At 44.5% G+C, this 14,389-nt stretch overlaps 1 protein-coding gene across 1 annotated transcript in view; it reads right to left on the reverse strand.

Annotated features, from left to right (window-relative positions):
* PARD3 (par-3 family cell polarity regulator) overlaps positions 1-14,389 on the reverse strand; it is a 699,053-nt gene that overhangs the window by 213,640 nt on the left and 471,024 nt on the right. Inside the window, 3 exon segments of the mRNA XM_044295563.1 lie at positions 2,386-2,430; positions 6,511-6,668; positions 12,510-12,699. Of these exon segments, the coding sequence (XP_044151498.1) occupies positions 2,386-2,430; positions 6,511-6,668; positions 12,510-12,699 (393 nt within the window).

The raw sequence follows: 14,389 nt of genomic DNA on the forward strand, positions 1-14,389 counted from the left end.
CTAAAGGTTAAGTGAGTGGAACTTGAAGGAAACAAAAGTCCATCATCATTAATCTTCAAAAAAGTAACTCCTTAAAGAGGTATTCTATATTTTTTTTTTTACAGTTCAGCTTCCATTCAAGAGAAAGAGAGCTGAGGCTACTTTCACACCTGCGCTAGGTGCGGATCCGTCTGGTATCTGCACAGACGGAGCCGCACCTATAAATGCAAACGATAGTATCCGTTCAGTGCGGATCCGTCTGCATAACAGCTTTTTCAGATCTGAGTTTTCATAACAGCTTTTTCAGATCCGACAGTATATCCTAACAAAGAGGCATTCCCATGGTGATGGGGACGCTTCAAGTTAGAATATACTAAGAACTGTGTACATGACTGCCCCCTGATCTCTTACAGGGGCTGTGATCCGCACAATTAACCCCTCGGGTTCCACACCTGAGGGGTTAATTGATCGGGTGCTGCCAGAACCCCCTCCCTCCCCAGTATTAAAAGCATTGGTGGCCAGTGCGGCCCCCCTCCCCAGTATTAAAAGCATTGGTGGCAGTGGCCACAGGCTAACAACCCCCCCCCCCCCATCATTGGTGGCAGCCGAATAAACTGGGACTCCGATCGGAAATGCCTCTCCGCTGCAACCAATGATGGGGGGTTGTTAGCCTGTGGCCACTGCCACCAATGCTTTTAATACTGGGGAGGGAGGGAGAGGGGGACGCACTGGCCACCAATGCTTTTAGCTGGAGTATGCCATCAAAGCCACTACACAATGGATGAAGCCTTCTGATTCCGGCTCCATTCACAGTTTAGTTTCAAGCAATGGTAGCTGCTTAACCACTTCAAGACCAGGTCTTTTTTCATTTTTACACTTTAGATTTTTCCTCATGTTCCAAAAGTGGATTAAGGCGAGTTACATTTCTATTTTATTTTTTTAACCCCTCCAGCGCTATTGTACTATGCATTCTGTATTCAGAATGCTATTATTTTCCCTTATAACCATGTTATAAGGGAAAATAATAATGATCGGGTCTCCATCCCGATCGTCTCCTAGCAACCGTGCGTGAAAACCGCACCGCATCTGCACTTCCTTGCGGATTCTTGCGATTTTCACGCAACCCCATTCATTTCTATGGGGCCTGCGTTACGTGAAAAACGCACAAAATAGAGCATGCTGCGATTTTCACGCAACGCACAAGTGATGCGTGAAAATCCCTGCTCATGTGAACAGCCCCATAGAAATTAATGGGTCGGAATTCAGTGCGGGTGCAATGTGTTCAACTCGCGCATCGCATCCGCGCGAAATACTTGCCCGTGTGAAAGAGGCCTTAGGGTGGTCATATTCCTGCAATTGCCAAAATCTAATTTGCATTTCAGCTATTCCACCCAAGTTCCCCACTCAAAGGCATAGTCAGCTGAGCATGCGGAATAAGACACCTCTGGCATTTACTTATCTCCAAAGGAGTGTACATTTTGTGCCCAAATCTAATATCCCTCCACATCTGTTGGAGACCAAACATCCCCATACACATCGTTAGCTTGTCCTGGCAAAATCAGCAGGTTCAGACCAGGTTCAGATCACTTATGTGTAATGTGTATAGGGGCTTTAAGTTTACTGCCTCATGCACACATAACCTACTGTCCGGAGGCACACTAACGCTTGCGGGATCAAAATACAGAGAGGTAGGCAACCCATACAGTGACATTTTCTGAGAGTGTTTTCTTCTAGAAGCAATAGGCCCATAAAATAGTGTGTAACAGAGCATATGGACATATAGTGGGGGACAATATAACCGCTCTGAAGTGCATAAATACGGCACCACAAAAAATACAAGCATTTTGGATTTTATTTTTTGGCTGAATTTTTATAGCAATTTTTGATTTACTAAACGTGACGACAATTGTGGAGAAACCTCCTCAGAAGCTGCATTATTTACACAGATTTTTTCGCAACGCATTCGTGCATCACGTAACTACTCTAACATCGAGCTATTTGGTGATTAACCACAGGGCAAACCACTTATTGCAACCTGAAAAAGTGGTTTCTGTCTTGCAAATCCTCATCAGTGCAAAATACAATCGTTGTGCGGATGCAGCCTCAAGAGGAGTGAATTTTAGGCAGTAGGTACAAATGAAATGGTTAAAAGCCCCGTTTTATACTGGAACGTGGACATAAAAATAGGGCCGTGCATGGACTTCTAGTCGCTGATGAAATCGACTACGCTTACACAGGTCAGATCTTCACAGCGCGTGTCAAACAGTGCAATTCTGCAATGAGTGCTCTTAACAGTGAGAGAGGCGCGCCAGCCTTACAAAGGTCATGCCGACATGCAACGTGAACGGTACTTCTGCCTTAATCTGCTTCGACCCGCATTTCTATAGCAACAGCATAATCTCTTACCTGCGGTGTGGTCAGCCATTGCACTGATCTTAGTCTCGTCAGCTACTGTTAAAAAGGTAAATGTAAGAAGGTTAGCCCGGTTAGTGCCCACATACCACATGCAGCAAACAAATGACTGGTACATTATTAATATGAGAAGTCTCATGCAGACATTATCCCCCCCACCCACCACCAAATTAAACCTCTCCATGCTGCAAACTGCAGGCCCACAAGATATTAATGCCGTACATGTTAGCGTCACTTTATAAGAATTAAAACTGTTAATTACTTGCATTGTTTGCTCATGCCACAAGCACATCATTTCTATCGCCCACAGAACAGCAGAATGAGGATTGCGTCGCGTCTAGGACGGTCCGCTCATTACAACTAATTGCTGCATGATAATAATTGCATTTGGAGGAAATCCTTGCATTTCAGTCCTGGTTGATGTCTGTCTGATGCCAGGCCTTGCCCCTTCGGTGTATGGGAAATCAAATGCATGGACGTGCCTGCAGGCGTCAGACCTGTGATGCTGGAAATGATGGAGAGAATGTGACATGACACTGCCCGCAGCCAGCAAAGTGAGCAGAGGGAGGTGAAGGAACGGAGGCCACGCCGCGCGGAGCCGAAGCCCACACAGCTATGAGACAATGAGTCCAGATGTGGCTGTGCAAGGCTTAGTATGGCAGATGAATTACCGGAGCGCCGTCAAAAATAGCCGTGTGTGTGTGTGTGTGTATATATATATATGTGTGTGTGTGTGGGGGGGGGGGGGGGGGGGGGGGTGTAGAGGCCGGGACCTGCACATAACGTCGAGGATCAACCGCCAGCTCAGGGGCTTAATTTAGACTGGTCTTAATAAATGACCCCCACAGTGTTAAATTTTAAATTACACAAATACATTAAAAGGGGTTGCGCCAGGTACTGAAGTTATTCCTTATTCACAGATAACTGACGGGTGGGGGTCTGCCAGCTAGGACCTCCCCCCTGCCCTGCCGGAGATAGCCGTGTGCACTCAGCCCAGCTTATAGCACGTGTAATGCAATGTTTTTCAGGGGAAAAAAAGTAGACTTCTTTCTTGTAATTTCCACTATGGGTAGAAGAGATGGAAATGTACTGCAGGATAGCAGATTAGTTTACTGAACATGCACTGAAGGCAGGGTTTAGGTCACCTGCGTATTAGTGGGTTAATTCTCCCTTTGCCATAATTCAAGCTACTGTCCCTGCACACGTTGCGGATTATGTGCGTTTTTTCCTCGCACAGTCTTGCACAGAAAAAATGTAGCGCAATACAGCACCAGCAAAGTGTATATGATTAGACAAATCTCATGTACACTTTGCTTTCTTCTTCTATGCGGTATCTGGAGAGAAATCTGCAGCATGTCCATTAGGTTTGCAATTTTGGGTGCAGATTTCAACCTTTGCAGCGGAAGGGCGAGATCAAACCACATCAAATCCTAAACCAAAAACTGTAAGCAAAACATGCTGCTTTTGGTGCGGTTTAGGGTCTATTGACATGTCCATAGTGTATTGCGGATCTGCAAATTGTCGATCCACAATACACCCGGCCGGCAACCCCATAGAACTGCCTATTCTTGTCCGCAATTGCGGACAAGAATAGGACATGTTCTATATTTTTTCGGGTGCCACGGACCGGAAGATCGAGGTCGCGCTCCGGAAATGCGGATAGCACACTGCGTGCTGTCCGCATCTCTTCCGGCCCCATAGAGAATGAATGGGTCCGGATTTGTTGAGGAACAGATCCGGACCCGTTCTACGGACGTCTGAATGGAGCCTTAGAAATGGAAAAGTACAGAAATCCGCATTGAAATTTGTGCTGATCTTCTGCCCGTTTATCCGCCCCGTGTGCAGGTACCCTAAAGCATCCATGAAGTGATGAATTAAAGAAGAATTCCCCCCCCCCCCCAACCCCCTTCAGAATATTTAGTGCAGATTATTTGGGCACCGGTTTAGCTTTTAGTGCCACTAGCAATGCAGGCATCCGTGCGATGTAAAAGTCCATTCCCGGCATAATTGTATCCAGCCACACTATTGATTGGCCTTATTATTACATCTCAAATTCTACATTGTGAGCCATTTAATCTTATTATCCCAGTGAAATAATACCTTGCTCTCCACTGGCTGGCAAAGTCACATTGCTTTCATAAGTACTCTGGCACAGACAGTCAATTAAACTAATAGCGGCGGAGATTAAGTCGGAAAGTAAACACTTTGTTTCAGGAGCTGCGAATCGAATGTCAGACTTCGCCCGGGTTCCTGAGCATTTCCAACCTAATATGTAGAACTCTGCAGTGGGATCTATCAATGTCTGTTAACACACGGCTGCTTTTATACTCACACAACAGCTCGAATAGGACTGCAAGTCATAGACCATTTTAGCAATCAAACATCTATATAAAGTTCGAACAAGCAAATCCCTAATGGAGAACTACCGGAGCGGTTACATTCATCACATAAGAACCCTACAGGGTTGCAGGAAATTTATGCTCGCCATCACAGGACCTTGATACCCTTCAGTAGATTGTGACAGCTTCTCGAGACGTCATTGACAGTATAAAAGCTGCTATAACAGGGGCTTGTCCTGGCATATGGTGCCTTCTACAGCCCACCAGGGTTATAGGAGTTATCCAGGACTAGTTAAAGATGTCTGCTTTCTTCTAAAGCTTGGGTGTGGTAATCCAGCTCAGCCCCATCCACTTCAAATAGAGCTGTGCTGCAATACCAGGCACAACCCATGGGCAGGTGCGGTGCGGTCTCTGAAAAAAGCAGCCATGTTTTTCCATTCCTAGACAACCCCTTTAATATCAGAACTGTTTGAGTCATCAATACCACATTGGTGGGGATAGGACTTCATGCACCCTTGTCGAACTGCTGTTTGAAGAGGATGCAGTTGCCCGGTAAGCGCTGAGGCCTCCTCCGAGGCCTAATAAGTCACAGTCATCGGTCACATAGCTTAGGTGCAGCTCAGTCCCATTCAAGTGAATGAGCCTGAACCACAATACCGAGGATAGCCACCGTGGACGCTTGTGAGGAGGCTGCGCTGTGGCCCAATCAAACAGCTGATCAGCCTGGGCGCCAGGAGTTGGATCCCTGCCGCTACAATATGGATTACCTTTTCTAGAGGATCGGTCATCAATATTAAACACTGAGACACCCCCTTGACAATAAATAAATAAAATTAGTCATTAAAGGGGTTTTCTGAGACTTCACTACCGATGGCCTATCCTCTGGAAAGGTCATCAGTATCTGATCGGTGGGGGTCCACATTTTTATGTACACCCACCAAAAAAAAAAAAAAAAAAAAAAAACCAGTAATAAAAATCAGCGGCATGTTCCTTGATTATATGACATTGTAAGCATTTTTTATTGCATTCATTCAATAAGAATTAAAAAATAAAATAAAATAAAAATCTGTGGCATGTACCAGCGATATCACATTCAGGCCGCCGCCTGTGAGTGCGATATTCCACAGTCTGCCCGTCAGATAATGCCGCTATGATCCAGTTCATCAGCTGGGAGATGACGACCTTTGTATAAATCCCAGTATCTGCTTATCACAACTCACAGCAGACATCACATACATGCGGCCAATGCTTGCCCAACTGCTGCATATCCCATCATCTGGCAGGGCCCGCAGGATCAAAAAAAAATAAAAAAGCCATTTACAGAATTAATCTACCCACTGAGTGAGGAAGGAAAATGCTGAGCTCTTTTATCTGTGAAACTGTCAGGAAGAATAAATCCCATCTTCTTATGTTATTCTTATGGTTTTATGGTAGGCAGCCCTCATCAGACTTCTGGGAGGCAGCACCTTGTAAACCCCTAATAAGGGGCATTAACATTCCTGATACCGTACACGACCACATACAGATAAATGGCGATGATGGAAATATTACACTGGAGGAATTTTAATTAGAACTATTAGGAATTATCTCCCAGGCACTAAAAGGATGCTCAGCTGCCGAGAGGGGATCAAGGCAAATTCCCAAAAGAACACGAATACGGTGTAATGGGATGGTCCAAATCGAGTAGACAAAACAGCTTCGGAATCCTCTGCAGCACACACGTGGGGAACGTTGGAAATTAATGTGATACTGATTTGGTATAAAAGGAAGAAATACACACATTTTTTACCTAAATCCATGCTTTTTGATTTCCGGGTTTTAACAAAGTCCATTTGACTGGCGTCTCCAAATTGCTTGGTGCGCTTTTCCGACATGCTCTGGCGTCCAAACCCTTCTCTCTGGAAGGCAAGGGACGGATCTACATCTGGGCTCAGAGTGCTGCTGGAAGGAAGATGAGATACAAAGACACTGAAGAACTAAACTCAGTCATGAAAAACACATACGGTATATTACATGAACGCGTAACATTCAAACAACTAACAAAGAAGGTAAGGATCAATGGCCTGCTCCTTCTAGGTACTGCTAAGGGTTCATCGGTGGTTGTCGTTATAAAGGGAATGTGTCATCAGATAATGACCTATTGTTTAAATCATGTAAGGGTAAAAATGTAAAAATACTATTTTAAATAGTTAAACAAAAAACACAAAATTCAGTTTGCACACTGGCTACTAATAAAGGCACCACTTCTTGGTCTGCACAGATCCCTTTACTGCAGTTACCTGCTTATCATCACAGGCAGGATTAAAATGACAGATATCACCTATATACCTATAAATACGGCAATATGTGATTGTTAAAGCTTCTCTATTCTTTCCTTGTACAATGACCTTTGCACAGGTCACAGCGCCTAGAAAACATTCCCATAGAAGTCAATGTGGTCCCCTCCAGACCATTGTGTCTATGGCCCATAGGGCTGTCGTAACGTAATTTTCTTAAAGCTTTCTAAATTCTGTTAAGAACATCTCGGGCAAGATGACCGCCCCCAAAATCATGTTCAGGAAATAGACTAAATCTGCAAACAGGAAAATATGTGTCGCTATCGGGCAGAAAAAAAAACCACATTGTGGTGACACTCCCTTTAAAGTGAACGGATCACTTAATAACTCTATACGGAAACGTTATTTTTCTGCAATCTGTTATATTTTCTAATTAGATTTAAAATATAAGTATTATGGGGCAGCCATCTTGCGTGTACGGCTCCTCTGAGCTACGGACAGCAGTGGAGAATTTAGCTTCACACAGATATGAAAAAATCAGAAACCAACTCAATGACATCTGTGTTGTCGGCATGCTCTGCGATATGTGTAAATGTCACTGTGCAGGGAGGGGGAGGAGCTGAGCTTACAGAGATGACTGCTGAAAAGCAATCTCTACAGAAAAACTGCCCCATTCACACAACCATATTTTTGCTCACAATTATTTCACCGGGGGCTGCAAAAAGATGCATATAGCCCACTGTGTGCTGCCTGCATCCGTATGTCCATTCTGCAGGCCCTAAAAAAAAAAAGGTAGAACATGTCCTACCTGCAGACAAGAATAGGCATTGTTACAATGGGTCAGAATAAAATTTAAAAAAAAAACACAGATGCAATAGGGCCTCGTCCATATTTTTGGCTGACCCCAAAATACTTACGGTCGTGGGAATGCACCCTTATGCCCCATTCACACTATGGTATTTTTGGCCCACATCCAATCCGTATTTTTTTTTAGACTGAATGCGGACCCATTCATTTCATTTCAATAGGGCCGTAAAAATGCTGACAGCACACAGTGTCTTGGCCGTTTAATGAAGAATAGGCATTGTTACAATGGGGTCCACAAAAAAATAAAATAAAAATAAAAAAGGATGTAACATCCGTATTTTTTGCAGATCCACATTCTGCAGACAGCAAAACACATACGGTCGTGAGAATGCACCCTTACAAGGACATTCCAAAATTTCCATTTATTTGTGACTATTGTTGAAAAAAAAAAATAGTAAATTGAATTTACACAGTTGCGTGTAACGCCTGCAGAGAAACATTTGTAAGTGTCCTGAAAGTCACCTTGTCCGGCTTATTACTGAGCACTGTCATTAAGCTGCATCCCACCAGCACATTCATCCCTCTGCTTTCCAATTATTAAAATATTCATCGGATTTCTGCAGACGCATATCTCATCCGCAACACTGATTTGGGAGGGGACTAGCCACCCGGTGACCCTCCATATTATTAACATTCCTAATATTAATCCCTTCTTATTGCGCAGTTTGTTTTCATAATATTTTCATGAAGGATTAAGGAGATAATGTCATGCTGGACAGAGTACATTTCCCTCCGTGATTCAGAACAGCTGCCAGGCTTGTTTGGATAACCCCCTTTTGTCCATGGTAAATGCTCCAAGTCTCTGCCTCTGAGCGAGAGGTTGCGCAGAACATGTGTCTCCCCCTCCGTCTGTCTCAACCCACTGACTGCAGGAAATTGCACCGCTCAGTCTGCGAGCCCTGTTTTTATTTTTAATGGCTGTTTATTTCTAACTTTTTTATGGAATATTTTTGAACGGGAGAATTTTCCTATGATCTATGTGAAAGGGCTTTTCTAGGAATCAACACAGTGCTTGACTATCTTGGTAATACCCGTAGACTTTCAATAGAGCGGCAGTGTGCAGGGGTGGAGTGGCCACGGACCCTACAAGGCTACTTCCCCGTGGGCCGATGCCAAGGGGGCTCCCTGAGGGCTCCTCATGACCCCCAGGTAAGTAATGATCTGACACTCCTCTCCTGACTCCTGAATAGTTGAATTCAGGAGTCAGGAGAGGAGTGTCAGATCAATACTGTCCAGTACTGCCATTCTGAGGCAACTGGAGGAGGACACAAAGTGACCACCTAAGGGGGCAGTTTTTGGGGAGGTATTTTGTGCTGCCGGGGCAGTATTTTGTGATGCACTGTGGCATTTGGCCCTGCTGGGGCGGTATGATGTCCACTTGTGTTGGCCCTGTCTTCTGTCAATTAGAACCAGACTACAACATGGGGCCAATTTAAGTTCCCAGTCTGCCCCTGGCAGCATGTAAGCCTGACCGACGCTCTATTCAAATGGGGACATGGACTCGTGATCACAAGTATCTTAATGATTGGACATATCACCTATCCAGTGTCCATTCTGGAAAAAAACAAACTTACAACAAAAAGGCATGGTTTTATTTCAGTGCGGAATATGGAAAATGAAGGCAACATCATTTAGCCATTCAACATCCAAGACTGTCTGAATAATCCTTGCAAGAACCTCACACTCACATCTTTCTTGCCATATAACACACAGGGACGGCAAAGGAACCCAAATAGCCCAAATTTAACCTTCCTGGCAAGAAAATATCAGGTTCATCTCCTCAGTGGAGGTCTACTTTAAAGTGAAAAGCCAAGTTATTTTTAATTCCCAAATTTTGTGGCAATCAATTTCTTATTATTTTTTCAGAATTGTGCACTTCTTTTTGATACAGACCTCTAAATCCACAGTATCATCTTAGAGTAAAATGATGCAACTAGGGCTGCAGCAAACGATTATTTTAGCAATCGAGTATTCTACCGATTTTTACGATTAATCAAGTACTTTAATAAGAAAAAAATTAATAGACTGTTTTCCTTTATAAAAACTCAGACCCCCTGCCATCAGTCCCCAACACCCTTCGTTCCCCCATGTGTGATTAGCCCAAGTGCATCATTTCCCCCCAGTGCCATCAGCTCCATTCCTCACCAGTGCAATCAGCTCCGCTTCACTAGTGCCTTCAGCTGCACTCCCCCAGTGCCATCAGCCCCTCGATGCCATCCATTGCCATGTTCCCCACTCCCCCAGTGCCTCCATGCCATCCATTGCCATGTGATGTCCCCCACTGCCATCAGATCAGCCCCTCCATGCCATGCCCCCACTCCCCCAGTGCTTTCTGTCCCTCCATGCCATCGGTCCCTCTCCCCCAGTGACTCCATGCCATCCACCACCATATCCCCCACTCCTCCAGTGCCATCAGATCAGCCCCTTCATGCCATATCCCCCAGCCCTTCTATGCCATTTCCATCCATGTCCCCCAGCCTCATCAGCCCCTTCAAATCACAGGTGCCCCCGCCCCCGCCCCCCTGGCAGATTTGGGCCCCTACTAACTTATACTTACCTTTCCTGGCAGTGCGCTGACATGGAGTCCACAGGACATGGATCACATCTTCTTCCCATTTCCCGGCAAGCACTGGGCGGGACCTGACGTCACACACAGCGCCAGCCAGCGCGCTGACGAATTGTGCATGTAAGGCCCTGGCAGCGCGGTGCGGACAGGATGCCACGAAGTGGTGAGTGAGAGTATCACACGATTTAAATGAATCCTCGATGCAGGGAAACTACATTGAGGATTTTTTTGCTTTGATTACATCAATGAATCGTTGCAGCCCTAGATGCCATTTTGGCTACCAGCAGCTGCCACTAGAGGGAGCTTAGGAGCTTACTGCACTATGGAGTTCAACGTATACACAGTATGCAGTAAACACCTAAGCTCCCTCTAGCCACAGTGTGTGTAAGCTGAGGATTTGGAGCCTGGAGTCTGAAAAATTGTGCTGCAACTAGTCTACCACAAATAGGAACGGACATTCTTTTTTTTCTGCCTTAGGATGGAATCTGTTAATCTTCTTGGTTAAACATGATTCATCTTTGTCAGTTCCACCAGCAAACAGTTCATGTAGACTGAAATTCATTACATTAAAATTCGGATGAGATGCAGTACAGAAGGAAGCACTGTCCGCGTGCTATACCTTTATACAAGCGGAGACTTGTGTAAAACATTTGGTTTACTTTTTTTGAGTACTTTTCTATGACTAATATGTTTTTACAGTTCCGAGAACTCATCAAATGAAAGGAACTGCAGCAATTTTAATATCCATTTAGTAAATCTACTGATTAAATCCAGCTATAACATATGCAGAACACAAGAGACTGCAGCAGTCCAGAAAATCCAAAGAATGCAGATCAACAACCATCATGCACACGACCATATCAGTTCTCACGGTCCTCAAACCACGGACATTAAGCGAATCTGCATGGCCTCCCCTTTAGTTAGAAATGCCTATTCTTGTCCGCAAAACGGACAGGAATAGGACATATTCTACTTTTTATGTGGGGTGCAGAATGGACATACAAGTGAAGTGGCCTCTTTTGCGGCCCCGTTGAAATGAATGGGTTTGCATTTGATCCGCAACAATGCTACAAACATTAAGCAGTCTGATCCGGCAGTCTTCCTCCCTTTGCGTATTTGGTAGACTAGCAAGAATTAGGGCACAGATGGACGTAGGTATGACTGCAGTTTTGTAATTTGCTTGATTCTAAGCTGTAGCCATAAAACCATGGCTGTATATTAAATCTATTCACAAAGTTGAGTAATATATTTTATATAAACGAGAGCAATAAAAAAAACAAAAAAAAAACAATGATCAACGTGGACACAAGCTTTCAGTAGTTGGGAAAATAAATAAATTACTTCAGCCTTTGTCATATATGGTATGTGACTTACTGTGGCAGAACCAGAGCCACCTACCACGCATGCAGCTGTGTCCGGAACAGCTGAGCGGAGCAGTACCGGGAAGGTGCGCTGCCGCACTCATTGCTCCACAATCTTGCTGATCTACTCAAAGGAAACTCAGGAGAAGACCCCAACTGTAGGAGCTGCATATAATAATCCTCACTGCTTCTGTTAATTATCACTACAGCCTTAGGAGGTGGCTCCACAGAGGGGATTATTTTGCTTATTGATGTACATAATTACTAGGCTTGCAAATTAATGCATAATTCCCCAATTACGCAGGGAGGACTGCAGTCTTCAAGACTGTCTAATAATTATCAAATTCATGTCGACGATCATCTCTTTGGGTATCATTATGCTCGGAAAGCAGCACAAACCTGTAAAACAAAGCAGAGTCTATAGGCAATTTGAAGAACGATACTGGTCTCGTGGCTGCAACACTACAACCTCCATCATCAATAATTAGTGGATTATCACACTTGGGGATTTTTACCCAGCAGCAGACGATGTAGCCAAGACTGACTAAATCAAAATTACTATTTTTTTTGTGGACTGCTTTGGGACAAATCAAATTGCCTTTATTAGCCTCTGTACTACATTTTTAACTGAAGTGAACCAGTCTCACACGCGGCTTGGCATTTTAGAATCTGTGATATGGTAGCGGCATCTTTATCAGACAATACCCACCTTTCCGTAGATTCACTAGTTACGGTTTTGGACCAGGTGCCAGCAGAGTCCGTAATGCACCCTACATCATCGTGAGAGCTGGACGACGATTGGTCGGAGAGCTGAGGCGGCAGCGGTAGGGCCCTGTCATCTTCAATGATCACAGTGTCATCGTGAGGCATGTTCACTGTTGGGGATAGCTGGTATTTACCTGTGCAAAGAACACACAAACCATTACGTTAATGGAAAATACGCTTGATTAAGCAGAAAGCTGTAAAGAGTCTTCTGCACATTGTCATTTACTGCGAGAAAATTGCAAACGTATTTAAGGGGAACCTGTCATCAACTTTATGCTGACCTCACTGAGGGCAGTATAAAATAGTGACAGAAATGCTGATGTCAGCGCTATGTCACTCATCAGCTAAAGGTAAGTGGTTGCCGAGAACCAGCATCATAATCATTGCAGACTGGGCCTTGAAAAGAGTCACATCTACCTGAGAAGAGTCCTGGTTATTCATAATCTCCTGCCCACCTGCTGATGACTGACCGGCTTCTACCTAGTTTTCTCCCTTTCTCTCTAGCAGAGAACTGTCAGTCATCAGCAGATGGGGGAGAGCAGGAGATTATAATTACCAGGACTCTTCTCGGGTAGATGTGACTCTTTTCAAGGCCTGGGCTGCAATGATTATGATGCTGGTTCTCGGCAACCACTTACTAATAGCTGAAATCAGCATTATAGTCACTCATTTATACTGCCCTCGGTGAGGTCACCATAAAGTTGATGACAGGTTCCCTTTAACTATGTGTCAGCCTTAAAATTCTGCTTGCCTAAACTTGCAAGGTAAATGCCGGTGTACTGTGTTACTTCCCTTAAGGCCGCTTTACACCGCTAGATAGAGCAGACTATTGTTGGGAAGGAAGCGTTCCTTCCTGACAAAAGCCTGCTCGTCCGTGAAGGAGACATTTACATGCAGCAATCTCCTCCACAGTATTTAATTGCTAATGCCATCGCTCAAACCCATACAGGCAGCAATGCTATGTTAAGAGCCGAAACGTCGCATTTTTTGTACATATTTGGATTAACTTCATAAAAGACGCCATTGAGGGAGATGCTGACGTCCGGCGATAGGATAGGTCATCAGTATGTGATAGGTGGAGTCCAGAAACTTGGGACTTCCGCAATCAGCTAATTGAGATGGGACCGGCCCCTGTAGTAGCACAGCAGCCTTCTCTGAGCTCAACAAGCACAGCGCCGTCCATTTGATAGCAGTTGTGTATGGTATTGTGCTCAGCCCTATTCACATCAATGGGACTGAGCTGAGCCTAGGCCACGTGACCAACAAACGTGACTTCACACAGCCTAGGGAAAGCTGCGAGAGGGCTGCGGTGTTACTGCGAGCACTCATGCCCTCTCAAACAACTGATCGGCGGAGGACCCAGGTGTTGGACCCTCACTGTCGAGATACTCATCAGTTAAAAAATCTTGGAAAACCCTTTTGAGTTAGAATACTAGAAAATATAACTACAGTATGGTACTGGTTGCTCTGCTGGAGCTACAGCTGAACATCATGAATTCTTAAAGGTTTTCCTAGAACGAGAGAGCAATTTTGATACATACATTAATTATTTGCCTTCTGTCAGTATACTGCTTAATACACCAACAACAAACATTTCTAATGCACTTTTTTGAGCGCATGCGCATGTTGTTCTTGGTCAGATTCAGACCCAGAATCCCAAAGCTGCAAGACAACAAAGCTATCCACAGCGCCACCATGCTCAATACCATATATCACAACTGAGAAGTTTGCCTGCACCAATTTGAGCATATACGGTCTTAGACAATGTCCTTCAATGTGGCTTTCACAACAGCAGACTGGCTTCAATAACTGAAAACAGCAAAT

Source organism: Bufo gargarizans, chromosome 5 (assembly GCF_014858855.1).
Source record: "Bufo gargarizans isolate SCDJY-AF-19 chromosome 5, ASM1485885v1, whole genome shotgun sequence".
Taxonomy (NCBI): Eukaryota; Metazoa; Chordata; class Amphibia; order Anura; family Bufonidae; genus Bufo; species Bufo gargarizans.